The sequence below is a fragment of the Pelophylax lessonae genome (assembly GCF_965119305.1).
Source record: "Pelophylax lessonae genome assembly, chromosome: 8".
NCBI lineage: Eukaryota > Metazoa > Chordata > Amphibia > Anura > Ranidae > Pelophylax > Pelophylax lessonae.
The window spans coordinates 141,943,129-141,969,025 of NC_138775.1; the positions used below are offsets into that span (position 1 = coordinate 141,943,129).

The 25,897-nt window shown below is 44.3% G+C and overlaps 1 protein-coding gene across 7 annotated transcripts in view; it reads left to right on the top strand.

Moving 5' to 3' along the window:
* The window catches only part of RBFOX2 (RNA binding fox-1 homolog 2), a 528,484-nt gene that overhangs the window by 410,821 nt on the left and 91,766 nt on the right, over positions 1 to 25,897 (top strand). For 5 of the 7 annotated variants that reach the window (XM_082266542.1, XM_082266539.1, XM_082266543.1 and 2 more), the window contains exons 7-8: positions 13,898 to 13,951; positions 15,944 to 16,039. In XM_082266542.1, coding sequence (XP_082122668.1) covers positions 13,898 to 13,951; positions 15,944 to 16,039 — 150 coding nt within the window. The remainder of the gene's footprint in view (positions 1 to 13,897; positions 13,952 to 15,943; positions 16,040 to 25,897) is intronic. The other 2 variants (XM_082266544.1, XM_082266545.1) reach the window with 1 other exon arrangement.

Here is a 25,897-nt window from a genome sequence, read left to right on the forward strand (position 1 = left end):
CTAGCGGTACTGGGGTACCTTGACAATCTCCTGTTGAGAGCAGACTCCCATTTAGCCCTGATAAGCGACCTGACGATCACTGTCTGCTCCTTACAGAAGTTCAAATGGAACATCAATTTCAAGAAATCTGCACTGATATCTTCCTTGAGACTGGATTATCTGGGCCTGACTCTGGATTCAGCTTTGGCTAGGATCTTTCGTCCTCCGGACAAGCTGCAGAAGTTGCAGGGGGCGATCCGGTTGCTGTTGGAAAACAATCTGTTCTCTCTGCGAACTTGCATGTGGGCCTTGGGTCTGATGGCATCAACCCTCGAGGCAGTTCCGTTTGCTCAGCTTTATACCTGACCATTGCAAAAAGATTATTGTCAAATGGAACAAGGATCCAAAGTCCTTGGACACTTTGATTCAGTACTCCTTCCCCCCCCCCCTTCCCGTTGTTTTGGACGTTAGGCTGGGGCGGGGTACTGGGGAAGTTCTGTACCCAGGGAACCTGGACATAAGAGGAGTCCAAACTGCCGATAAATGTTTTGGAGCGCAGAGCAAATAAAGCTTTGTCTGAGGCACTGGACAACTCATCTGCGAGATTGTCCTGTCCGGATTCAATCGGACAACGCCATGGCTGTGGCTTACTTCAATCACCATGGGGGCACCAAGAGTGTCTTGGCAGACAGGGAGGTGGCCGAGATTTTGGCCTGGACAGAAAAATTTGTTTTAGCCCCCTCTGCTGTGCACATCCCAGGTGTGGACAACTGGCAAGCGGATTTCCTGAGTCGTCAGGTGTAGATATTAAGGGGAATTGTCCCTGCATCCAGAGGTGTTTCATCTCCTGTGTGTCCGGTGGGGGACTCCCGAGGTCGATCTGTTTGCTTCTCGTCTCAACAAGAAGGTGCCAGGTCTCGAGATCCTCTAGCCGACGCCACAGTCGCACTGGTGGCTCCTTGGGGTCAGTATCGGGTGATTTATGCTTTCCCTCCGCTGAAACTTCTGCCAGGGCTTCTATGCAGGGTAGAGGTGGAAGGGATCCAGGTCATTCTGTTGGCTCCAGACTGGCCTCACCAGTCTTGGCACGCAGACCTTGTAAGGTTGGTCGCCGATGCTCCTTGGAAGCGCGGCCCGCACCGTCGCTTCCTGCTTGCATTGATTCCTGGGAGCTGAACGTCATCGCTCCCAAGAATCAATGCGCCTGCACCAGCCCCGCTCATCAGTTCCGCTGCAGGCACGTCATTCCCTGCTAAACAGCTTCTGGGCATGCCCAGAAGCTGTGCAGGGTTGACGCTCCTGCCCCGAAAGTGAAGGCGGGGCCGGTGCAGTGCATTGTGGGACCGAAGAGGACGCAGAAGAGGACGCGCTGGCTTCAGCTGCCCACACCTGAGATGGCAGCGCTGGAGAAGAAATTTTCAAGGTAAGTATTTCTTCTAAAAGGTAAGTGCAACCTGGGACAGATTAGAAGCTATCCATTGTGGAATGTACTAGCCTTGACTGTCCCAGGGGTATTTTTATTGTAAAAGTTTTTGTGGCCAGAACTCTGCTTTAAGGCCCTGAATCGTTTTGTGGGGTTCAGAAATTTCAGATGGAGATCATTCGCACAGTGGTGGCGGTTGGCCTCGACAGTCTTGGTACACAGGCATCCCTTCATCAAGTGGATTTTCTGGCCTCGTTTGAATTGAAGGACGCTTACCTTCATATTCCTATATGACGGGCACCAGCGTTTTCTTTGCTTTGCCGTGGGAGAGGAGCATTATCAATTTGTGACGTTACCCTTTGGTCTCGCCTCAGCTCCTCGGGTATTGGCTCCGGTGTTGGCCTTGCTCAAGCAGGGGGGGGGGGGTCGCTGTACTGGGGTTCCTGGACGATCTTCTGGGAACAGTCTCCATCTGTCTTAAAAGATGATCTGGGCATCACTGTGCAAGAGTTTGTCTGGACACTGAATTTTCAGAAAAAGGGTTTGAATCCATCCAACAACCTGAACTACCTGGGCCTGACTTTGGACTCAGTCAGGGAGTTTCTTCTGGAGGCGAAACGGCTGAAGTTGCAGCATGCGATTCAGCTCCTGTTGTCCAACCATCGGTCATCTCTCAGGACTTGCATGCAAGTGCTGGGCTTGATGGTCTCCACCTTCAAGGTTCAGTTTGCTCAGTTCCATACCAGGCATCTGCAAAAAGATTCTTGTCAAATGGAATAAGAATCCTCAATCTCTGGATAATCTGATCCTGTTTAGCCGGGGTGCGAGGGGATTCTTGATTTGGTGGCTCCGTTCCCTGGTGCTTCGACAGGGGCAAGTCCTTTCTCCCCTTGTACTGGACAGTGGTTTCCACGGATGCCAGCTTGTCCGGATGGGGAGGTGTCTTGGGCACAGATTTGGCTCAAGGGATTTGGACTCAGGAGGGGTCCAGTCTGCTGATCAATATAGTGGAGATTCGGGCGATCAGGCTTTGCCTGTCCCTGTGGATGGATCGTCTGCAGGGGTGCCCGGTAAGGATTCAATCAGACAATGCAACGGCTGTGGAATATCTCAATCATCAAGAGGGCACCAAAAGTCCCCTAGCATCCAGAGAAGTAGCTGGTATTCTAAGGTGGGCAGAGCGATATGTTCCGGCCCTCTATGCTGTGCAAATTCCAGGGGTGGAAAATTGGCTGGCAAGACTACCTCAGTTGACAGGCGTTGGAGCCAGGCGAATGGTCTTTTCACCCAGAAGTGTTTCAACAACGGTCTCTGGAGGGGGACTCCCGATGTGGACCTGTTGGCCTCTCGTCTCAACCGGAAGTTTCAGAGGTTTGTGTCAAGATCTCGGGATCCTTTGGCCGATGCTGCAGACTCTCTGGTGGCCCCTTGGGGTAAGTATTGTCTGTTTTATGCTTTTCCTCCACTACAGCTTCTGCTGAGACCTCTGCGCAGAATCGAGGCAGAAGGGATTCCAGTCATTCTGGTGCCTCCAGACTGGCCTCAACAGTCCAGGTACACAGGCCTCGTAAGGCTGGTCGCCGATGCTCCTTGGAGACTCCCTTTCAGAGAAGATCTTTTGTCTCAAGGGCTGATCTTCCATCCTGCTTTATGGTCGCTGGCTTTAACAGCCTGGCTATTGAAAGCCAGGTACTGAAGGATAGAGGGTTGTCGGATTTGGTGATTCCTACACTGTGTTAAAAGCTCGAAAATCAACTTCTAGGAAGATTAATCCTCACTTGGAGGGCATACATTTCTTGGTGTGAGTCGCAGGGGGTTTCTCCCCGCTCCTTTTCTGTGTCTCACCTGTTGGAGTTTCTACAATTGGGTGTAGATCAACTTTTAGCACTGGGCACCATCAAGGGTCAGATTTCTGCCTTGGCAATTTTTTTCCAACGGCCTTTGGCTGCAAATTCTTTAGTTCACACTTTCATCCAGGGGGTTTGCCACTTGGCTCCTCCGGTAAGGTCCCTGGGACCTCAATCTGGTACTGTTGGTTCTTAAAAAACTGCCTTTTGAAAATATTTGTGAACTTCCTCTGCTTACTTCTGCACACAGGGTGTCAGAGCTGGCTGCGTGGTCCTATCGGTCACTGTATCTGGTGGTTCACAGGGACAAGGTGTTGCTTCTTCCCTGTCAGTCGTTCCTTCCCAAGGTCGTATCGGGTTTCCACTTGATTGAAAACAATGTGTTGCCTTCCTTGTGCCCCAAGCCAAAACATCCTAAAGAAATTGCTTTACATTCCCTAGATGTGGTTCGGGCAATCAGGATGTACCTGGCAGGAACCTAGTCAATCTGCTGCAGCCATTTCTAGATGGATCAGGCAGACGGTAGTGCAGACCTATTCTATCAGGGGTCAGGTTCCCTCTTTCCTTGTTAAGGTGCATTTTACAAGGGCGCTTAGTGCCTCCTGGGTCTTGTGTCCTCAGGCGTCAGTGGTCCATGTGTGCAAGGCGGCCACATGGTCGTCTGTGCATACATGCACAAAGTTGAAAGGATGCTGCGTTCGGCCGCAAAGTTTTGACACTGCTTTGGGACATCTCAAGGGTCCAAGAAGGTATGGAGCTGTGTCCGTCAATGAACCAAAGAGAACTGGATTTTTGTCTTACCGTAAAAATCTTTTCCTCTGATGTTCATTGACGAACACAGCACCCACCCCTCTGAGTTGGGTTATGTTTTCTTCTGACACTGCTTGGTACAAACTGAAGTCCTATAGCAGGAAGTGGGAAGTATAACCACCTAGGACTGCCCTATGGGGGGGTAGTCAAATTGGTTTCCACCTAGTCTTACTCCTATGGAGAGCAGCCTAACCCAAGGGTCAAAGAAGATATGGAGCTGTGTCCGTGGACAAACAGAGAAAAGGATTTTATAAGACAAATATCCAGTTTTTCCCCAGAGTTTAGCTTTAGTGCAATGTTTGAAAATATAATTTAATTTCCATTTGTTAATCATGAAATTTCCATTTGTTAATCATGAACTTAACTGCTGCTTAGGCCCCTTTCACATGAAGGGTCCGATCAGATCTGGTGTCAGGCAGACCTGATCGGACAGTCCATTTACCCTTGTGGACTGGCGGGTGTTAACCGACTTGTCAGTTTACACCCGCCTATCTCTGATCTGATCCAGTCTGCTAAAAATAACTAGGGGATCCATCCTACTCCGTCTCGGATCAGAGGGCAGTCTGAGTCTATTTACACCCAGCCACCCATTGAACAAAACAGACTGTGTCCGCTCTGCAGAAACTAAGTGGACAAAAATCTGTTATCCTCCAGCTGTGCTCTGATCAGCGGACAGATCCCCAGCTGCTCAAAAACAGAAGTCCATCCTGTGTGAAAGGGGCCTTGAGCCCTGAGCTTGTATTGTATGTAACCGCCTGTATAATTTCATATAAACATGTACACATTTTTTTTCCTTTACAGTTTTCACTTCAACCAGATGGTACAGATGTTGGGGCAACTAGCCTAGGAAGTGTTCTGTTCCAATGCATTTGCCAGCATCCTTGCATATAATTGCTTCTAATATGACAACTCAGTGCTATGTCCAAGCCATGATTAAAAAAAAAAAAAAAAAATCAGAATTCATGCAAAACCACTATATGTTCTCTTTACTTTGATACTTTATGAAGAATGGCACAAGAGGAAGATATCAGGCCTAAACATTTTAAATGGGCAGGCATGCAATGCAGTTTGCTATACAGTTCTCTTCTCTCCCGTAAGGTGGACCTAAATCTTTTATTTTTTATTTTTTTTTACAGCCAATGAAGGTGCTATTTTAGCCTCTTCTCTGCAGTTACCATGGTGCTTCACATGTTCTCGACTATGATGCAATTTTAGTTTGTTATATTTTAGTCATCTGAATTGTTTGTTGTATTTTAGTCAACAAAAATCTGCAATACATTTTAGTCATCTAAAATCTAATGGGTTTGGTTACATTGTAATGCATTATGTAAGCATTTCTCTAGAATTTCCAAACTCATATGCTCCTGGAGTAAAAAAAAAATCGAACATGTTATTTATGGTATTAAGCTTTGAACAAACTACACAGACTTAGATTTAGGCATTGTCTAACGTTTTTAAGTAAAATGTTCCTCACATTTTCATTCCCCCCTATCATTCATTGACAAATTGGAATTGATTTTCATCATAGTTTTTGTCAATTGACAAAAATTTGCAGTGATTTTTTTTTATTTTTAGTCACTGGAAACCAGCTGCTAAATAAAATGACAACTTTTTTTAGCGAAATTAACACTAATAGGAAACACGAACACCCTTGACCATTTTTACCAGGAACTGTGCTGGGAAAACATTTGGTTGGCAAGTTTAGTTCACTTTAAAAGCATAATACTTAATGGAGTACCTGATCAGTTAATTGGACAGTTTTGAATTCTGTTCACTGAGATTGTACACCCTAAAGCTATCTAGGTTGCCAACCGCATTTTATTTTGTAATCCGTAAAAAAAAAAAAAAAAAATGGGAGACCTAACCTTTTTAGAGTCAAATTAAATTATTGGTTCAGTTTTTTGCATGGTGATATTATACACTGTATACAAGTGCAACAGCATGAACACGCCATATCCAAAATCTACACCATCTCACTGTGCATGAAGCTGACTGGTCCATAAAATTACCATCTGGATAGGTGGGCCATTTCCTCCCAATTGCTGATTCTGGTCAAATACACCAAGGTTGTTGCCACAACAGGTTTAGGTTTATTTGGATATTTTTACCAATTGCTTAAAGTTTTTAATATTGCTTTGATGACTACTAAAACATATTGGTGATTACCTCAAATCTTAACTAATTAGGATTGTCTGACATAACCCTTTTCTCTCAAGCTGGGAGAATTGTCCTCCCCAAATTCTATATCTGTTGTCAAGGAGGAACCTCTTAATCCCAATCAACTAAATTTCATTGATGTATTTTTCCAATCTTTTTCTTGACTGTATGATTTTTCTACCAATTTCTTGCTTTTGCTGTAATGCTTAAAAATACAAATAAAGTGTACTACCATTCCCAAGACCAATATTGTGAATTTGTAACACATGCATATACTTATTGACTGCCGTGGTGGTGGGGGGGGGGGGGGGGGGGGGAATTGATCACTTTCTTTGCTTAGGCAAACGTACTAGAGGAGTAAAAATACGTATGATAAATATCTTATTATACAGTTAGGCCCATATATATTTGGACATAGGTGCAATTTTTATACTTTTGGCTCTGTATGCCACCAGAATAAAAATAAAATGAAGCAATCCAAATGAGTTTAAAGCTGAAAGTTTGCACTTCAATTTAAGGGGTTGAACATAAATACCAAGTAAAATTTTAGGAAATGCAACCATTTTTATACATAGTCCCCCCATTTTCAGGATCTCAAATATAATTGGACAAATGAATATAATAATGTTCATTTTTTTTTATATATTTTGTTGAGAATCCTTTACTGCAATGACTGCCTGAAGTCTGGAACCCATGAGCATTACCAAAGAATGGGTTTCCTCCTTTGTTGCTTTGCCAGGCTCTACCTGCAGCTGTCTTCAGTTCTTTGTGGGTCTTTTTATGTCGCTGAGCTCACCAGTGCGTTCTTCTTTCCTCAGAATGTACCAACCTTGATTTGGCCACTCCTAATGTTGCTGCTATCGCTCTGATGGATTTGTTTAATTTTGAAGCCTTATAATGGCCTGTTTCACTTGCATGGATAGCTCCTTTGAATGCATGATGTAGGCTCACAGCAATAGATTCCAAATATGAATACCACACTTTGACTCCAGACCTTTTACCTGCCTAATTTATGAAAAACTAACAAAAGAGTAGCCTGCACCTGGCCATGAAATAGCTTTTGATTCAATTGTCCAATTAATTTTGGCCCCTTGAAAAAACGGGGATTGCTATTCTGGAGAGCTGTAATTCTTAAACTCTTTGATTTGGATGTGCATACCCTCAAATTGAACCTGAGTGTGCACTTTCAGCCCATACCCATTATAGAACTATAGCTTGAATATGTTTTTGTAAATACCTGAAGAAAAAACTCAAATTGTGCCTGTGTCCAAATATATATAGACCTAACTGTATTCATTAAATGCCATCACTGTGGTCTATATACAATTTGTGTCATAACCTCTTTAAATATACATTTTGTGAGAGTTCCTCTTGTTTTAAATTATGTACATATATGTGGTTCGTGTTTGGGGGCTACTCTTCGTGTGTGTTCCCATGTCCACATGGACACTCCTGGCATTTGTGCCCTGTGTTGGCCTCCTCTCCATACATATATATGTATCGGTTTTGCTTTCAAATGTTATGACACAGATTGTATCAAGTGAATACCTTTACTTGTGGTCCATATATATTCAGATAGTTATCCTATGTATTTTTTCTCATCTAGAATGTTTGCCTAAGCTCCTAAATAAGCGTTCATTCACAAAACATGTCGAGTTGGAGCAGGCTGCTCTGAATTATACCAACCTTCCCTGGACTTGACCACGCTCCAAGCAATTGGGTGCCACCATCTCGCTTTTATGGGAATGGTTTGGTTTACATGTTTATACTAGAAGCCTGATCTGACTATGTATTTTAGCTTATGCTTTTATGAACATTTTTCTTGGGTCTCAAAAACACATTTCTCTCTACTTTGATCTTTGTTATCAATAAAATATTTGAACAATGTTTTTAATGGAATATGTAGTTAAATTACATTTATTTTACTTATTGGGTGCCTATAAAGTCCACGTTTTCATGTATTTCCTTTTCACACTGCAATGCTTGCCATAGCTGTGCTAAAATGCAACTTGCTGAATTTTATCGCAGACCATTGTACAGAACTACGTGAAACTGTACTGTAGCGCAAATTAATCTTGTACAAACAACAGTAGCCTCTACTGCAGTCAGGAACACACAGCTGGCAAAATGGTAAAGCACTCTGGCAGCTCTTTATTCTAGGGCAAATTCGCCCTTAATCTTCAGGGATACAGTAGGGAGTAAGGCAACTTTCACACAGGGCATCCTAATGCAATCCCATTTGTCTGTTAGGATGCTGCGGCTTCATGGACAAAGTTGCTGCTCATAATTTGACATTGGTGCAGGTTCACTGCCCCGAACACACAAAGTGTGACACACACACACGTCTTGGCACAACAACAGTGTCTATGCGACTGCTGCTTCTCAGTAGACGACTGCCTGCGTGAAACACCCGTGCATCCCCATGTGGGTAAACACTGCCCTTGCACAGGGTTTGCATTCATACTCCCCATGTGAACAAGTCCTAAGCCTGGAAACACTGAATCAGTGTTGCATATAGTTTTTTTGAACTATGCTGGCTTCATGGATAGTCCCCGTTTGTAGTCCTGCCCCTTTTTATTTATTTTTTTTCCTGAGGCATCTGGCTCATTGAGGACCAGAGACTCCACAGGGCAGATGGGTGAAACTCCTGCTGCGACAATTTCTTGCCAACTGTCAAAATACCCAACAATGCAATTATAGGGCTTTTAAGAATTCCACACTCAATGCAAAACTAGAAAAAAGGCTTAGCTTAACCACTTGCCTACAGTGCACTTTCACCCCCTTCCTGCCCAGGCCAATTTTCAGTGCTGTCACACTTTGAATGACAATTGCGTGGTCATGCTACACTGTACCCATATGACATTTTTATCATTTTTTTCACACAATTAGAGCTTTGTTTGGTGGTATTTAATCACCTCTGGGTTTTTTATTTCTTACAAAAAAAAAGGAAAAAGACAGAACATTTTGGAAAATAAGTTTTTCTTATTTTCTGTGAGTAAATTTTGAAAATATTTTCTCCTTCACTGATGTGCGCTGATGAGGCGGCACTGATGGACACTGATGGGCGGCACTGATGGGCAGCGCCATCAGTGCCCATAGTGCTGCCAGTCAATGCCCATCAGTGCCTAGATGAGCAGGCACTGATTGGCAGCACTGTGGGCACTGATGGTAGGCAGTAATTGGCACTTTTATTTACATTTTGGGTAATCGGGGCACTGATGATCAGTTTCCGGATTACATGTCCTTGTCTCCCCTGTGAGGATGAGCCGCTGATCGTCTCTCCTCACACACTGACAGTGTGAGGCGAGGAGAGCTGAATAACGGCACTTCCTCATTTACATGGGACCGGCTGTGATTGGACACAGCCGATCACATGGGTAAAGAGTCATATCATTGACTCTTTACCAACATCGGGATCGTGCCGTGTCCTAGCAAGAGAGAGGCTGTTCTGGTGCGCCGTCATATGACGGCTTCCCAGAACAATAGCTACACCGCTCCGCCGTCATTTGACAGTGGGCAGGTAGTATGTGGTTAAGATATACACTTGTGCTCATAAGTTTACATACCCTAACAGAATTTTGATTTTTTTTTGGCCATTTTTCCAAGAATATGAATAACACACAAACTTTTCTTTCACTCGGGGTTAGGGTTTGACTGAAGCCATTTGTTATCAATCAACTGTGTTTATTCTTTTTAAATCATAATGACAACAAAAACTACCCAAATGACCCTGATCAAAAGTTTACATACCCTGGTGATTTTGGCCTAATAACATGCACACAAGTTGACACAAAGGGGTTTTAATGGCTATTAAAGGGTACTATCCTCACCTGTGATATGTTTTGCTTGTAATTAGTGTGTGTGTGTGTGTATAAAAGGTAAATGAGTTTCTGGACTCCTGACAGACCCTTGCATCTTTCATCCAGTGCGGCACTGACGTTTCTGAGTCATGGGGAAAGCAAAAGAATTGTCAAATGATCTGCGGGAAAAGGTAGTTGAACTGTAAAAACAGGAGAGGGATTTAAAAAGATATCTAGGGAATTGAGAATGCCAATCAGCAGTGTTCAAACTCTAATCAAGAAGTGAAAAATTAGGGGTTCTGTTGAAACCAAACCACGGTCAGGTAGACCAACTGAAATTTCAGCCACAACTGTCAGAAAAATTGTTCAGGATACAAAGCAAAACCCACAAATCACTTCAGGTGAAATTCAGGACTCTCTGAAAACGTGGTGTGGCTGTTTCAAGATGCACAATATGGAGGCACTTGAAGAAAGATGGGCTGCATGGTTGAGTCTCCAGAAGAAAGCCATTACTATGCAAATGCCACAAAGTATCCCACTTACAATATGCCAAACAGCACAGAGACAAGCCCTCAAACCTTCTGGCACCAAGTCATGAGACCAAAATTGAGCTTTTTGGCCACAACCATAAGCGTTACATTTGGAGGAGTCAACAAGGGCTATGATGAAAGGTACACTATTCCTACTGTGAAACACGGAGGTGGATCGCTGATTTCTTGGAGATGTGTGCGCTACAAAGGCACAGGAAATGTGGTCAGCATTAATGGCAAGATGAATGCAGTATGTTATCAAAAAATACTGGAGGAAAATTGGCATTTATCAACATGAAGCTGCGCATGGGATGTACTTGGAGATTTCAACATGACAATGATTCTAAACACAAGGCCAAGATCTGGGATGGCCATCTCAGTCTCCTGACCTCAATATCATTGAGCCACTCTGAGGAGATCTCAAATGTGCAGTTCATGCAAGACAGCCCAAGAATTTACAGGAACTGGAGGCTTTTTGCCAGGAAGAATGGGCAGCTTTACCATTTAGAAGATAAAGAGCCTCATCCACAAATGCCACAAAAGACTTCAAGCTGTCATTGATGTTAAAGGGGGCCATACACGGTATTAAGAACTGGGGTGTGTAAACTTTTGGTCATTTGGGTAGTTTCTGTTGTAATTATGATTTAAAGAGTAAACCCAGTTGATTGATAATAAATGGCTCCAGCCAAACACTATCCATGAGTGTAAAACGTTTATCATTCATGTTCTCTGAAAAATGGCCAAGAAATCATAAATTCTGCCAGGGTATGTAAACTTATGAGTACAACTATATACTTTAAGCCTATGTCTTTAAAGCGGAGTTCCACCTAAAAACAAAAAAAATACATAAAAATACTCCCGGGACAGTCAGGGCTAGTACATTCCACAATGGATAGCCTCTGAACTTTCCCGGGTTGCACTTACCTTTTAGAAGAAATACTTACCTTGAAAATGTATTGTCCAGTGCTGCCATCTCAGGTGTGGGCAGCTTGAAGCCAGCGTGATCCTCTTCTGCGTCCTCTTCCGTCCTCTTCGGTCCCACGATGCACTGCATGGCCCCGCTGTCACTTCCGGTGCTGCAGCGTCATTCCTGCACAGCTTCTGGGCATGCCCAGAAGCTGTTTAGCAAGGTATGACGGCGCCTGCACCGGAACTGACGTCGGGGCGGTGCAGGCGCATTGATTCCTGGGAGCGATGACGTTCAGCTCCCAGGAATCATTGCAAGCCAGGAAGTGACGACTCGCCGTGCCGCCGAGGGAGGAAGAGGAAGTAAGGTAAGTATACTGTGCCAAAATACAGCGCAAAAAGGTACATACTAAAAATGATAATCGCATAAATATAACCTAAGTAATCTTAAAGTGCCATGTGCAAACCAAGTGCATATAAACAAATATAGTGATTCAACAATAAATATCATAGTGTTGAATAAAAATGAGACGTGTCCATATAATATTATAGTGCAAAAATGTTAAAGAACTTTGATAGTCCAGTAGATAGTGAAGTCAGCAAGTGTCCATATAGCAATCCACCAAAAGTGCATTAAGTGCCCAGAAAAATGTGCAGCATCATGCCATAACTCCAGTGCTGTGGACTGTGCCAATCATCCCCCTTTGGATAATCCACTTACCGGACTTAATTGACCCCTAGGCTATACAGCTGTAGAGGGTCAACAAGGCTTGTGTCCCAGTAGGGAACCTGATAAGGAATCCTTCGAGGTCTGGTGTTCTCAATACCCCGGTATGCATAAATATGGAAAGAAAACTTGCAATAGTGTAATTCCGTTTAGCGATCTTTTATTGAAGTAGTTAAAAGAATATCACTCACATTTAGTAGAGCAAAATCGAGCAGATAATGACATATAGGCAGGTCTATCGCTCCTTCCTGGTTGCGGTGTGCGCTCGGGTAAGCCTTGGTCCTGGCGTGCGTTCCACCGTCCCGGAAGTGACGTGCCAGAGGGGGTAGACCGGACCTGCTCGCTGGGGTAACAATCGAGCGGCTCCCGAGCCGCATCGGTCGTTACCGCCGGAAAGCCGACCTCTGCCTCTAAAAAAAAAACTAACTAGAGGCATCACCCGGTACAACCACGCAAAGTCAACCCACGTAGGTCTACGTGGCTAGACGTTAAGTGGTTAATGAATTTAAAAAAACTAAACCATAAAGTTAGCTCAATTTTTTGTATAATGTAAAAGATGTTACGCCAAGAATCGTGATCTTTATTCTAAGCAAAAAAAAAAATCTTGATTCTCATTTTATACAGAATCGTGCGGCTGTAGTTGTAATTGTATATTTGGATTGCATAGTTGGTTGCATATACTATTGTGAATAGAATGGCTGGCCACTTGTGATTTTGTTGTATTACTTTTTTTTTTTTTTTTTTGTAACTTTGTAAGTGGCCCATTTGTAATATGTTTAAAAATGTAATAAAGAACGAAAAATAAATGTGTGTGTTATGCCAAGTAAATACATACCTAATAAGGAATAGCGACAAACTACAATATTTAAAAACGATTGCTCTTGCTCGAACATTCACAGCGATACCTCACGTGTGGTGCGAACACAGTTTAAAAATATGCGTGCGCGACTTGTGTATGCGTTCACTTCTGGGTGTGAGCACGGAGGGATGGGGCGCTTTAAAATTTTTCTTACGTTTTTTCATTTTACACTGTCCCTTTACGTTTCTTGTAATAGGAATAAAAGTGATTAAACTCTTGTAATAAAATAAGAGATGACAGGTTCTCTTTATGGAGAGATGTGGGGTCAATACGACCCCAAATCTCTCCTCTACCTTTAAAAAATATATAAAAATTGATCTTTTTGCTTTTAAAAGAAAAAAATTACTTCTATCCTAGGCCGGAAGTCATGGCGTTACTCCGGTCATCCAAGACCATAGAGGCTAGCTGGTCTCGGTTAAACCTCTATGGCTAGCCACGCCAGTAAAAATGGTAAGCCTGAGAAACACTGGCGAGTGGCAGGAGGAGGGGGGATGCCTCCTCCCACTTCTTCTGAAAGTGATCCAGCAGCTAATTAGCCATTTGGGCCTCTTTCGAGAAAAGCAGTCGCTACTGGGAAAAAAGGTTATGGCTGATACTCGGCCATAACCCCAGTAAACCAATAGCAAACCGTAACGTATTGCAGTCAGAAATCGGTTATTGAGAGGTCACCTAATATACACTGCTAGCTAAGCTGAATAGCTGCGTTGAGCCTGTTAACAGCTGTGATGGGTCTGGTAATCAGTTCACCAAGGTCCTGGAAACCAGTAAATATTCTTGGAGAATAAAGGTTTTGTGAAAAAATGAAAAATTTAATTTTATGTGAATTTTCATATTGATGGTTTTTTTTTTGGTTTTTCAGGCTGGAAGCTTAGTCCTGTTATGGGAGCTGTATATGGACCAGAACTCTATGCTGGTAAATTTCCATTGTGATTTTATACTCTAGTTGTGGAAAGGGCAAAACCAAGTCAGTGCACACCTCTGATGTTTACTTTTTACACAAGGCAACACTTTCCCATTTGTTGCTTTGCGTTGCTGCACACATGGCCTATTCATTTTGAACAGGCTGCCAACAAACCACAAAATAATGGCTAGTTTCATAGCCATCTTATCACTTGCAAATGAAGTGCATAGAAGGTAGACCTAGTAAAACCAGAGCTCCTACTATGCATACGTGTTACAGGTCAATGACTCAAAAAATGAAAGTGTACCTAAGCCCAAGAACAAAAATTTAATATATTGTGGTTGAGTAGTCCTGTGGCTGTTGAGATTTTTTTTTTTTTTTTTTTTTCTTTTTTCTCAGTTTTTACCTGATCCTGCTAGTAACCCATTTCCTGTCCTAGGGTGACAAGGCTCACTTGCTGTCCTGTATCTATGGAAAATCAGCATTGTTACCTTACAAGAGGATTACAGAACACACCAGTCTCCTCTTCTCCAGAACATAGGGTGTGTCCTGTAGTCAACATATATAGCTGGTAACAATGCTAATAGGAATGCAGCACAGGATTTTATCAGCTTAATAAATTCTGGTAGAATAAAGTTTTTTTTTTTTTTTTTTTTTTTTTTTTTTTACACTTCTATATAGACAATTAAAACCCTTTTCAGTTGCAAAGTTTGTTAGGGTTTACTTACATTTTCAAGCCACAGGAAAGGCGAGACAGGCAAGTAAAATTTTTAGATAGGTGACAATGGCTTTGTGCGTAAATTAGCTCTTCTAGATTTGTGAACTGCAGCTGACATTTTCAAAAGCTGACCAATTTATTTCCTGATGCACAGTGAACAAAATTGACATCCATATTGAGCTCACTAAGACAGAATCCCAATTCGCACAAGACCTAAATATGGATGTCCACCCCATGCATAGACCAAGTCGAATTCTCTTTATAAAATGTATATAAACCTTACAAACCAAATATAAAGATAAAAATGTAATGTTTTGTAATACCTAATAAAAAAAGTGAATTTAAACCCAAGAATTGAATGTGTTGCAGCTTACTAGCCCTTGGATGCAGTAGCTGTATACGTGCTTTTTTCTTTTTTCAGGCAAAGTACATATATATAGAAAAATACTGGTTGTTTCTGCCAAAGATCCAGCCCTCATCTCTTCTGTTACCTATAGAATACCTTCCTCTGAAGAGGGGTTCTGTAGTAAAAATCATGAGAAAAACCAAGGGTGACGAGTACTCTTCCCCGTAGATAACAGTACTGTGAATGAGTGATGTAAAACTAGGGTAGGACGTGTCAGACAGGAAGGATCCCAAAAAATCCATTACTAGTAAGCTTGATAAAGGGTTAGTAAAGGTTGTGGATCTTAAAATATAACTGTGTTGTACTTTGGGCTACACGCCTCCCTTTTTTGTCCCAAAGGGGGATATTCTGTACTTGTGCTGAAAGACTTGTAAAACCAAGAACCAAAAAATATTTAAATAGCTACACATCTGTCTTTGTAAATGACTTATCTTGGATATATTATGACGGGACATTTTTATTGTGCTGATTTTTTTAATAAGGTTTTTATAGAAAAAGAATACACAGCTTTTTATACATTAATGGACACTGTAAGTTCGGTGCTTTAGAGTAATAATGCTATAAATATTTTTTATTGTAAAACTGAATATTTGTTATAGAAAATTGTAAATGGCACATGTAGAATTGGCCATTTTTAGTCAATTTTACTTACTGCATTGACCATAAGGAGGTTACATCTGAATTTGTTTTGCCCTAGAAGTATGTAGCTATTGGGATTTTGTTCTTTGTGCTAAGTGTGTAGAGATTGGGATTCTGTTTTTGCTGCCTGGTGGTGGGGAGGGGTGGTCATATATAAACAAATGTCTCCTTCTTTCCCACAGTTTTTTTTTTATTACTGTATGTATTTTTTCTTTTAAATTTCCCAACAATCATCCCAAAGCTGCACCTGGGCTCCAAGCTGACGTCTCTTTGGCCACTGAGGCTGGTGTCCCCCTGCCTGGACCAAGGGGGGTTAACACGTACATTCCATTGATCAGTAAGTAGGGAGTGAAAATGGCCCTTCAACTTCCCAGAATCCCTCTCTGGCCCTTATCCTGTCTTCCTGCTCGTATTTGCACGTGCAATTTGTGTTTGCACTGGGATTGAAGGGGAGGAGGAATTGCAGCATATGTATTAACAGATACAGTATCATCTTTCTCTGCAGTGCGTTATAAAACTGCCTCCCTGTATCAAAGCATTTACCTTTCTATTCATTGTATGTATGTCAGTTGGGTTGCTTGTAAGAACTCAGTCTTGTTTAGTATTTTTGTATATTTATTTCTAGCCCTCTTTAATGGAGAGGTGTGTTCGACATAAGTTACATGCCTATATTTTTTTTTTTCTCCACCTCCAAGTATTTGTTTTGTGAAATTCATGCTGGAATAGGTTGACACGGACTAAAAACAAAAACTGAAACAAGAAAATAATTTGTTCACAGCAACCTTTCCCATTTCTTGAGTTTGCAGTATAGATTAAAGAAATAATGAATGAATAACTGAAGGCAGCCCATTACACCCCTGTGGTTTGGAGTTTGCATTTTATTAAATTTTTTTCCATTTTTGGGCCTTCCCTCCCAATAGAACACAATGATCTTGACAAGGTAGTTGTACAGAAGTCAACTGATCAACTTCTGTACAACCAGGGTGCCCATAGATGGATCAAAATTCAGCCAGTCCCTACTGATCCAGCTGAATTTCGATCAATGTATGTTTGGCTTAAAGAGGTTGTAAACTTGCATTTTTTTTTTTTTTTTCACCCTGCAAGAGAAAGACATAATGAGCTAGTATGCATCGCATGCTAGCTCATTATGCAATACTTACCTTAGAACAAGCCCCCGCCGTGCCGCTCACTCACCTCTATGACGGGCAACATGTCCAGCTGCCCGTCTTCCGGGATTGCGGCATCCGGCCATCTGATTGGAGCCGCGGTGACGTCACTCCCGCGCACGTGCGCGAGAGCCGACAGTCACGGCACGGGACTCTGAAGGAACGCCACGAGCGGCCGTTCTTTCAGAGCGCATGCGCCAGTGACGTCACTGGCTGCATGTAAGGTAAATATCTCCTAAACAGTACATGTTTAGGAGATATTTACAGTACCTATAGGTAAGCCTTATCATAGGCTTACCTATAGGTAAAAGTGTCAGAGGAGGGTTTACTTCCTCTTTAAGTTTTAATTTTTTATTTTTTTTAATTAGAACATTTTCAGCAAGTACTAAAAAAATATCTATTGATATCGCCAGAAATGCAGTATCCTTGTCACTTCATGTGAGTGGAAACTGAAGTCACAAACCATGTTCTCTTCCTTCCATAAACTACTATTATCCTTCTCTCCTACGTAATGAAGATGAAGACCGGAACATATATTTGAAGTCCAACCTGGGTAGGTGCCATGGTCCCTCTCTAGATCAAAGGGTAGCAGGGAGAGCATAACAACCCTATGTCAGAAGTGTTTTTTATATTTTTGTTTTTAGGTTACGCTTTCCCCACAACACATTTTAACAGTGGCTGGCTACGCAAGCTAGTACACTGCCCAAAAAATGAAAGGAACTCTTTTTAATCAGAGTATAGCATCAAGTCAATTCAGCTCCTAGGATATTGATCTGATCAAGTAAGTAGCAGAGGGGGTTGTTAATCAGTTTCAGCTGCTTTGATAATGAAATTAACAGGTGCACTAGATGGGCAACAATGAGACCTCCAAAACAGGAATGGTTGTACAGGTGGAGGCCACTGATGTTTTTTTCCCCTAGGGGTCAGTGTCACTACTGGTAGTATGAGGCGATGTCTGGACCCTATAGAGGCTTCACAGACAGTCCAACTAAGATGGCACATCAATAAGTGACATTGTCGGAGGGTTTGCTGCTCCTCCCAACCCAGTCTCAAGGGCATAAAGGAGATTCCAGGAGACAGGCAGATACTCTTGGAGAGCTGGACAGGGCTGTAGAAGATCCTTAACCCATCAGCAGGACTGATATCTGCTTCTTTGTGCAGGACTGATATCTGCTTCTTTGTGCAAGGAGGAACAGGATGGGCACTGCCAGAGCCCTACAAAATGACCTCCAGCAGGCTGCTGGTGTGACGGTCTCTGACCAAACAATCAAACGGACTTGAGGGTGGCCTGTGGGCCCTGTGCTCACTGCTCGGCGCTGCAGAGTTTGATTGGCATTTGCCATTCAACACCAGAATTGTCAGGTCTGCCACTGGTGCCCTGTGCTTTTAACAAAAGAGAGCAGGTTCACACTGAGCACGTGTGACATACATGAAAGGGTATGGAGAAGCCATGGAGAACGTTATGCTACCTGTAACATTGTTCAGCGTGACCAGTTGGCAATGGCACCCTGACTACCATTAGGTATGGGGATGAAATCCTCGGACCCATTGTCAGACCCTACCCTGGTGCAGTGGGTCCTGGGTTCCTCCTGGTGCACGACAATGCCCGGCCTCATGTGGCAAGAGTATGCAGAAAGTTCCTAGAGGATGAATGAATTGATACCATTGCATGACCCCCACGCTTTCCTGTCCTAAATCCAGTAGAACAACTCTGGGACATTGTTTTGGTCCATCCAACGCCAGCAGGTTGCACCTTAGTCTTTTCAGGAGCTCCGTGATGCCCTGGTCCAGATCTGGGAGGAAATACCCCAGGACACCATCTGTCATTTCATTAGGCGCATGCCCTGATGTCCAAGTATGTGGGGGCCATACAAACTACTGTGTACCATTTTGAGTTGCTGCAATGAAATTTCAGCAAAATGGACTAGCCTGCTGCATCATTTTTTCACTTTGGTTTTTGGGGTGTCTTCAGCCAATTTGTAGGTTGATAATTTTCGTTTCCATCAAACGATGTGGCATCCCTTTATTCCTAACACGTTACCCAGTCCATATCAGTTTAGCTATCTAGTATGATACTTTTGCTCATTGAGATCTGATGTTTTCAAAGTGTTCCTTTCATTTTTTTGAGCAGTGTATTTAAAACCCAAGTTTAGTCAAAAATGTTTTATTTTTATAGTACGTACAGGGACAGTACTTACATTCAATGTGAAGTGTCCCTTCTGCTGGCTGGTCTGTTGAAATCCGAAGTCCTCTGACTCCCACCCCCTCCAAACCCCAGCAAAAGTATTATTCTGGTGCCACGGGGGTTAAGAGTGCTGGATCTGTGACTATGCACACCCTTCTTCCATTCATAGAAGCTGTACTATAACTTCCATCCATGAATAGACAGGCCTTTCATTCATGTTCTAGTTCTCCATTCATAGAGCACATTTGATGGAATACATCTTCTATGAATGGAGGAGAGGGCAGGCATAGTGTCTGCAGCCGGCCCAGTAATTGTATTAACCCCTCAGGGACACTTCACATTAAATGTAATTACTGTCCCTTGTATTGATTTTAAAAAAAGAGAAAAACTTTAACCTACCTAGACTTTAAACTGTTTCTGTCTATACACAGTTGTGCTTGAAATTTTGCATACCCTGGGAGAAAGAGTGACATTTTGCCCATTTATATTGAAAATATGATGGTGAACGAAAGAGAAAAATACTTTTTTGGCACGGACACACAGCTTCAAGTCTTCAGACCATTAGGCTTATGCTCTTGCTCTCTAGGAGTAGGACTAGGCAGAAACCTTTTTGGTTTTGCCAGTGGGTTAGTCCCAGAGGGTATACCATCACTTCCTGCTGTAGGACTTCCAGTTCTGCCTAGTTCAGGAGTAAGGACCTGGCTCTCTGCTGGGATCTGCGGTCCTGGTATTTTTTCCTATTTAAATGGAATTTTTAACTTTTTTCAATATTTTTGTTCCTGTGTAAACTACAATCAACTGTTCCTGTGATAACTACATACAACAACCAGACTGGGTGACGCACTGGATATTCTAGATCAGGGATTCCCTAACTATGGCCCTCCAGTTGTTCAGGAACTACAATTCCCATCATGCCTAGTAATGTATGTGAATGTCAGTTTTACAATGCCTCATGGGATGTGTAGTTCTGCAAAGGCTGCAGGGTCATAGTTTTGGAATCCCTGTTCTAGATCCTTATGGTCTTCCCAGTCTGGCCTGCAAGCGCAATCCAACTACTAGTTCCGCACTTAGTTGGCCGCGACATAGTCCCACTGGATGGGGGCTGACCAGCGAGTGAAGGTCGCAGCAGTCATGACCAGAGTCACAGCGTACCTTAGGCCGCAACACCCCCATTCCAAGATGGTGCGGTGGACTGCTGGGAGTGGCGCCCGTCTGGTGGCCATGGTATGGTGAGTAGTGTCCCCCCTTCTTTCCTGCGGAATTGTTGTGGTGGTCTCAGGGAACCCTGTGTCCTTCCTTCCCCTTGTGCTTCCCCTGTTTGGGGGCATGGGTGAAATTGGGTAGGGGTGCTACATGGAGCTGGGCTGGAGGAGCGGTGGGTGATGCCACTGTCGGTCCTGGTTAAGGGTGTGCGTAACTGGGTGCTGTGGGGGGGTCCTCAAGGGGTCCTCTCCTGGGGTCTGTAAATTTTTTTCCCTGGGGTCCCATGCAGCGCCGCGTGGTGCCACCTTTTTTCCATGGTCTCTGTGATTCCTGGTTTGGCAGCCATGTTTCTGTAGTTCAGCAGCCATGTTTTTGGTTTCCCAGTAGACTTGCATTGGTGGCCATTTTCCTGTAGTCTGAGACAGTGCTGAGGCTGTGGGGCCTCTAGTGTCAGGTCAGCATTTCCTCTTTCCAGCAGTGTGGCAGATTGTTTTGGTGCTTTCCAGCCCAGGTGGTGAGTCTTTGGGGGTACACTATCCTTCCTCGTATACAGTGCAGCGGGTGCGCTGCTTCTTGTAGTGCCACAGGGGGGAGGGGCCTCCCTTTTTTTTTTAAATGTTTTTCTTTGCTGAGCAGCGCTTCATTAACATGGAGCCTGGGGAGCTCATTTCACCACCGTATCTACTCCTGGAAGCTGCGGGACCCTCTGGGTCTCACTTTGCCTTTGCAGCCATGATGGCAGCCTTGCAGTCACTAGTAGCCAAAGTAGATATGGCCTACAGAGGAGATCTGACGCAGCCTCTGTACGGCCTACAGAGGAGAAGCGCAGCCCCCCCCCCCCCCACCTTCACCTGTATTCTCTGCTTCCTCAGATTCTGAGGTGGATTTGGCCGCTTTGGACGAGAGTCAGCCCACTGGGTCTGCGTCTACGCACGCTGAGTGCTCTAATAGTGGGGATGAGTCATCGTCGTCTGCAGCGGCACATGAAAAAGCACTGGTGGAAGCCCTGATTGTATCAGTGCGGGAAACTTTAAAGTTAGAGGACTCAGCTGCTGCCTTTTGGACCCTTTTGACAAGAGAGCTGAATCTGGTCGGATACCTTTTTTCCATGGCTGGTTCCATTTTGCAGCCGGTGTTTGCCATACCCCTGGTTTACCAGACCTTAACAGGCATGGGCAAGCTCCTGTGCCAGGATTTGGAAGGGGGACAACCTCTTGACCTGGCAGAGCTGTTGGACCAATTAGTCCGGGAGTTGCAGTATATCTGTGATGCCTCTCTGGATTCTGCCCCCTTATCTTGCAGGGTGTCCATGACAGCGGTGACCCTTCGCCACATAATATGGCTGAAATACTGGTCTGCAGACCAGGCTTTCAAGAAGGTACTGACTGATTTCCACTTTTGGAGGGGACCGCCTGTTTGCAGCTTCCATGGAGGAGATCATTAAAGGTCTTAGAGGAGGCAAGAGTACTCTGCTTCCGCAGACTACCAGGACCAAAGTCTCCTCACAAACGTGGCCCTGGGGGGTCAAAATCCACCCGTAACCTCACAGGGGGCTTCAAGAGGCCCTGGCCTGCTAAGCATAGAGCAGGTTCCTTTGGGACCGCAGACAAGCCCATTTCTGCCTGAAAGGGCACCCTCTCCCGTATCTGGGGTAGGGGGATGTCTTTGCTTCCTTCTGGATCTGTGAACCTCCTTGATTCAAGACAAATGGGTCCATGGGTTGGTCCGGTCCGGTTACAAGATCGAGTTACGACCTTGCCCCCGGCAAGATTCTTCCTCCCAACCTGCGCTTGTCCTCAGATCGACTACGAGGTCTTCTTGAGATGGTACAAGATCTGCTCTCATAAGGGGTCATTGTACGGCTTTCAGGGGTTTTATTCAAACCTATTTACTGTTCCCAGGAAGGCAAGGTTAGTCCATTTCTGAACCTGAAGGCCTTGAACTGCTTTGTGCAAGTTCAATAATTTCAGATGGAGTCCATTCGCACGGTAGTGGCTTCCCTTCATCAAGGGGATTTTCTGGCCTCTATCTACATCAAGGGTGCTTACCTTCATATCCCAATATATGCCGGACATCAGCCTTTCCTTCGCCTTGCCGTGGGCGAGGAACACTACAAATTTGTGGCGTTACCCTTTGGTCTTGCCACGGCTCCTCGGGTGTTCACAAAAGTTTTGGCCCCGGTGTTGGCACTGCTACGACAGAAGGGGATTGCGGTACTGGGGTACCTGGATTACCTCCTGCAAGCAGAATCTCTGAATGCCTTACAAGATAATCTGGACATTTTGGTTCGAACTTTGCAATAGTTCGGGTGGAAACTGGATTTCCAAACATCTTCTCTGGTCCCGTCCACCAAACTGGACTACCCAGGCCTGACCCTGGACTCGGCCTCAGCCCAGGTGTTTCTTCCAGAGGAGAAACTCCATAAGTGGCAGGATGCGATTCGGTTCCTCTTTTTTAACCGGCGGTCATCTCTTAGGACCTGTAAGTGCTGGGCCTGATGGTCTCCACCTTCGAGGCGGTTTAATTTGCTCAGTTCCATACCAGATCTCTGTAAAAGGAGATTCTTGCTAAATGGAAAAATAATCCACAGTCTCTAGACAATCTGCGCTCTGATCTGGTGGCTCTGCTCTCCGGTGATTAGACAGGGAAAATCCTTTCTCCCCCTGTACTGGACAGTGCTCACCATGGATGCCAGCCTGTCTGGGTGGGGAGATGTCTTGGGCATGGATTGTGCTCAGGGGGTTTGAACTCTGAAGGAGTCCAGGCTATCGATCAGCATCCTGGAAATTCCGGTAAGGATTCAGTTGGACAATGCCACAGCCGTGGCATATGTCAAGGGGGCACCAAAAGTGCCTTAGCAGCCCGGTAAGTAGCGGGCATTCTAAGGTGGGCAGAACGCTTTGTTCTAGCCATCTCTGCTGTGCATATTCCAGGGGTGGAAAATTGGCAGGTGGACTTCTTCAGTCGGCAGACATTGGATCAGGGAGAATGGTCTCTCTACCCGGAGGTGTTTTTATCAACTGTCTCCAGGGGGGGACTCCTGATGTGGACCTGTTGTCTTCTTGTCTCAACAGGAAGGTGCAGAGGTTCGTCGCAAGGTCTCGGGATCCTCTAGCCGACGCCACAGACGCTCTGGTGGCCCTTTGGGGCCTGTATTGTCTGATAAACACATTTCCTCCGATAAATCTTCTGCCTTGACTCCTGTGAAGGATCAAGGAAGAAGGCATTCTATTCTGGTCATCCTAGTGCACAGGACTGGCCTCACAGGTCTTGGTACACAGATCTGGTACGGCTGGTCGCTGATGTTCCTTGGGTCTTTTAGCTCAAGGGCCGATCTTCCATCCTGCTTTACAGTCGCTGGCTTTAACAGCTTGGCTATTGAAAGCCAAGCGCTGAAGGATAGAGGGGTGTCTGAATCAGTGATTCCTACACTGTTAAAAGCTAGAAAATTTACTTCCTTTTTGGTGTCTACTGTCTTGGAGTTTTTCCAAAGAGGTTTAGATCAGCGTTTGGCCTTGGGTACTGTCAAGGCCAGATTTCAGCCCTGGCAATTTTTTCTTTCAGGGCCTGTTGCCCACGAATTCCTTGGTTCACACCTTTGTTCAGGGGGTCCGCCACCTGCCTCCCACGGTGAGGTCTCGGTTACCTCCGTGGGACCTCAATTTGGTACTGTCGGTTCTTCAGAAACCGCCTTTTGAAAATATTCATGAGCTTCCTTTTTCTTACTTTTTCGCGGAAGGTAGCCTTCTTGGTGGCTATTACTTCTGTGTGCTGGGTTTCGAATTTGGCTGCGCTGTCTTGTTGTTCACCTTACCTGGTGGTTTACAGAGACAAAGTGGTGCTTCGTCCCTGCCAGTCATTCCTTCCTAAGGTCGTCTCTGGTTTCCATTTATGTAAAGACATTTTGTTGCCTGCCTTGTGTCCTAAGCCCCCTAAAGCAATCGCCTTGCATTCTTGGAATGTGGTTCCGGGGATCAGGGTGTACCTGGTGGCGACGGAGTCGTTACGGAATTCAGATTGCCTGTTTCTTCTTACGGATGGACCCCGTAAGATGCTGGCCACATCTGCTGCAACCATTTCTAGGTGGATCAGACAGACGGTCGAGCAGGCCTACTCTATTAAGGGTCAGAATCCTCCTTTCCCTGTTAAGGCGCATTCTACAAGGGCGCTTGGTGCCTCTTGGGCCTTCCGTTTTCAGGCATCGGTGGTGCAGGTTTGCAGCGGCGGCCACCTGGTCGTCCGTGCACACTTTCACAAAATTTTATATAGGGGATGTGTTGGCATCTGCGGATGCTGCCTTTGGCCGCAAGGATTTGCAGGCCGCTGTTGGAGAGGATTAGTCCTCTTTGAGGGTGTATTTTATTTTTTTTCAGGTGAGCTGCAGTTGTTCCTGGTTGGCTATGTTTAGCCTTTTGGCGAAGTGTTTTTTATTGCTGTGTTTTTCCCACCCCTCATGTTGACACTGCTTTGGGACGTCCCGGGGGTCAAGAAGACAGGGAGTTGTGTCCGTCAATAAACAATTGAACTCAGATTTTTGTCTTACCGTAAAATCTTTTTCTCTAATGTTCATTGACGGACACAGCAGAGAGTTGGGTTATATGTTCTGACACTGCATGTTACAAAACTGAAGACCTATAGCAGGAAGTGGGAGTATACCCCCTGAGACTGCCCTATAGGCATAGTCAAATGTTTTTCTGCCAAGTGTCCTACTCCTGTAGGCGACAGCATAAACCCAAGGGTCAGGAAGATATGGAGCTGTGTCCGCCAATGAACATCCGAGAAAAAGATTTTACGGTAAGACAAAAATCCAGTTTTTTGGAGGAGATGCTCCCAAACTGAAATCTCTTCTAAAGAGTTGCAAACCCTGCCACTTTCCTCATTAAAAGTGCAGTGACTGATTCTTCATAATTATAGAATTCCCATACACATTCATTTTGCACATAGACACAAACCACTATTTCTTCAGAATAACAAAAGCTAGGAATCTGCAACAATGTTTGTTAAAATCCCTTCAATGGACATAAAAAATGCCCTTTCAGGTGTTCTATTTGTCCCCAACATACATTGAGTTGCTCTTTAAATTTGAAACAAGACTGAATAAAGGCGTAATGATGCTTTAAAACCAGCTTCTTTCTAGATTTAATTAAATATTGACCCTGTTGCTGTACAAAATATTTTTTAGCAAGTCATACCTGCAAAAGCGTGAACATACTCTCCTTTCTTGCTGCTTTTTACTGCCAAATTTTGATCTGATGAGAATTCTGCTGAGGTTCACAATGGAAATCGTGCTTCTTGGAATGTGCATCTCCAGAGTCAGTCACTTTTACAGATTTCATCCCTCTGGCCTCCAAATCTCTACTGTATCGTGTAATGGTTGGAGGTCAGGGGGAGACCTTATTGAAAGGGGGGCGGGGGCTGAGAAAATCAGTCGTCCTCAACAGTTTGAGTGTACTTGGCACAAGATTGTCAGCACTGGAGCGGAGTTTGACAGTGTGGACATCAGAAAAGCAGTCTGTATGTATGGTCATCTTTTGCAGTTATGGGTTGCTTAAAAATATTAATGTGACAACCTCATTTAATTACTTCCCTTAGAAAGATACGATTACAACTTATTTAGGTCTAAGGCTTTTGTTCCCAGTTT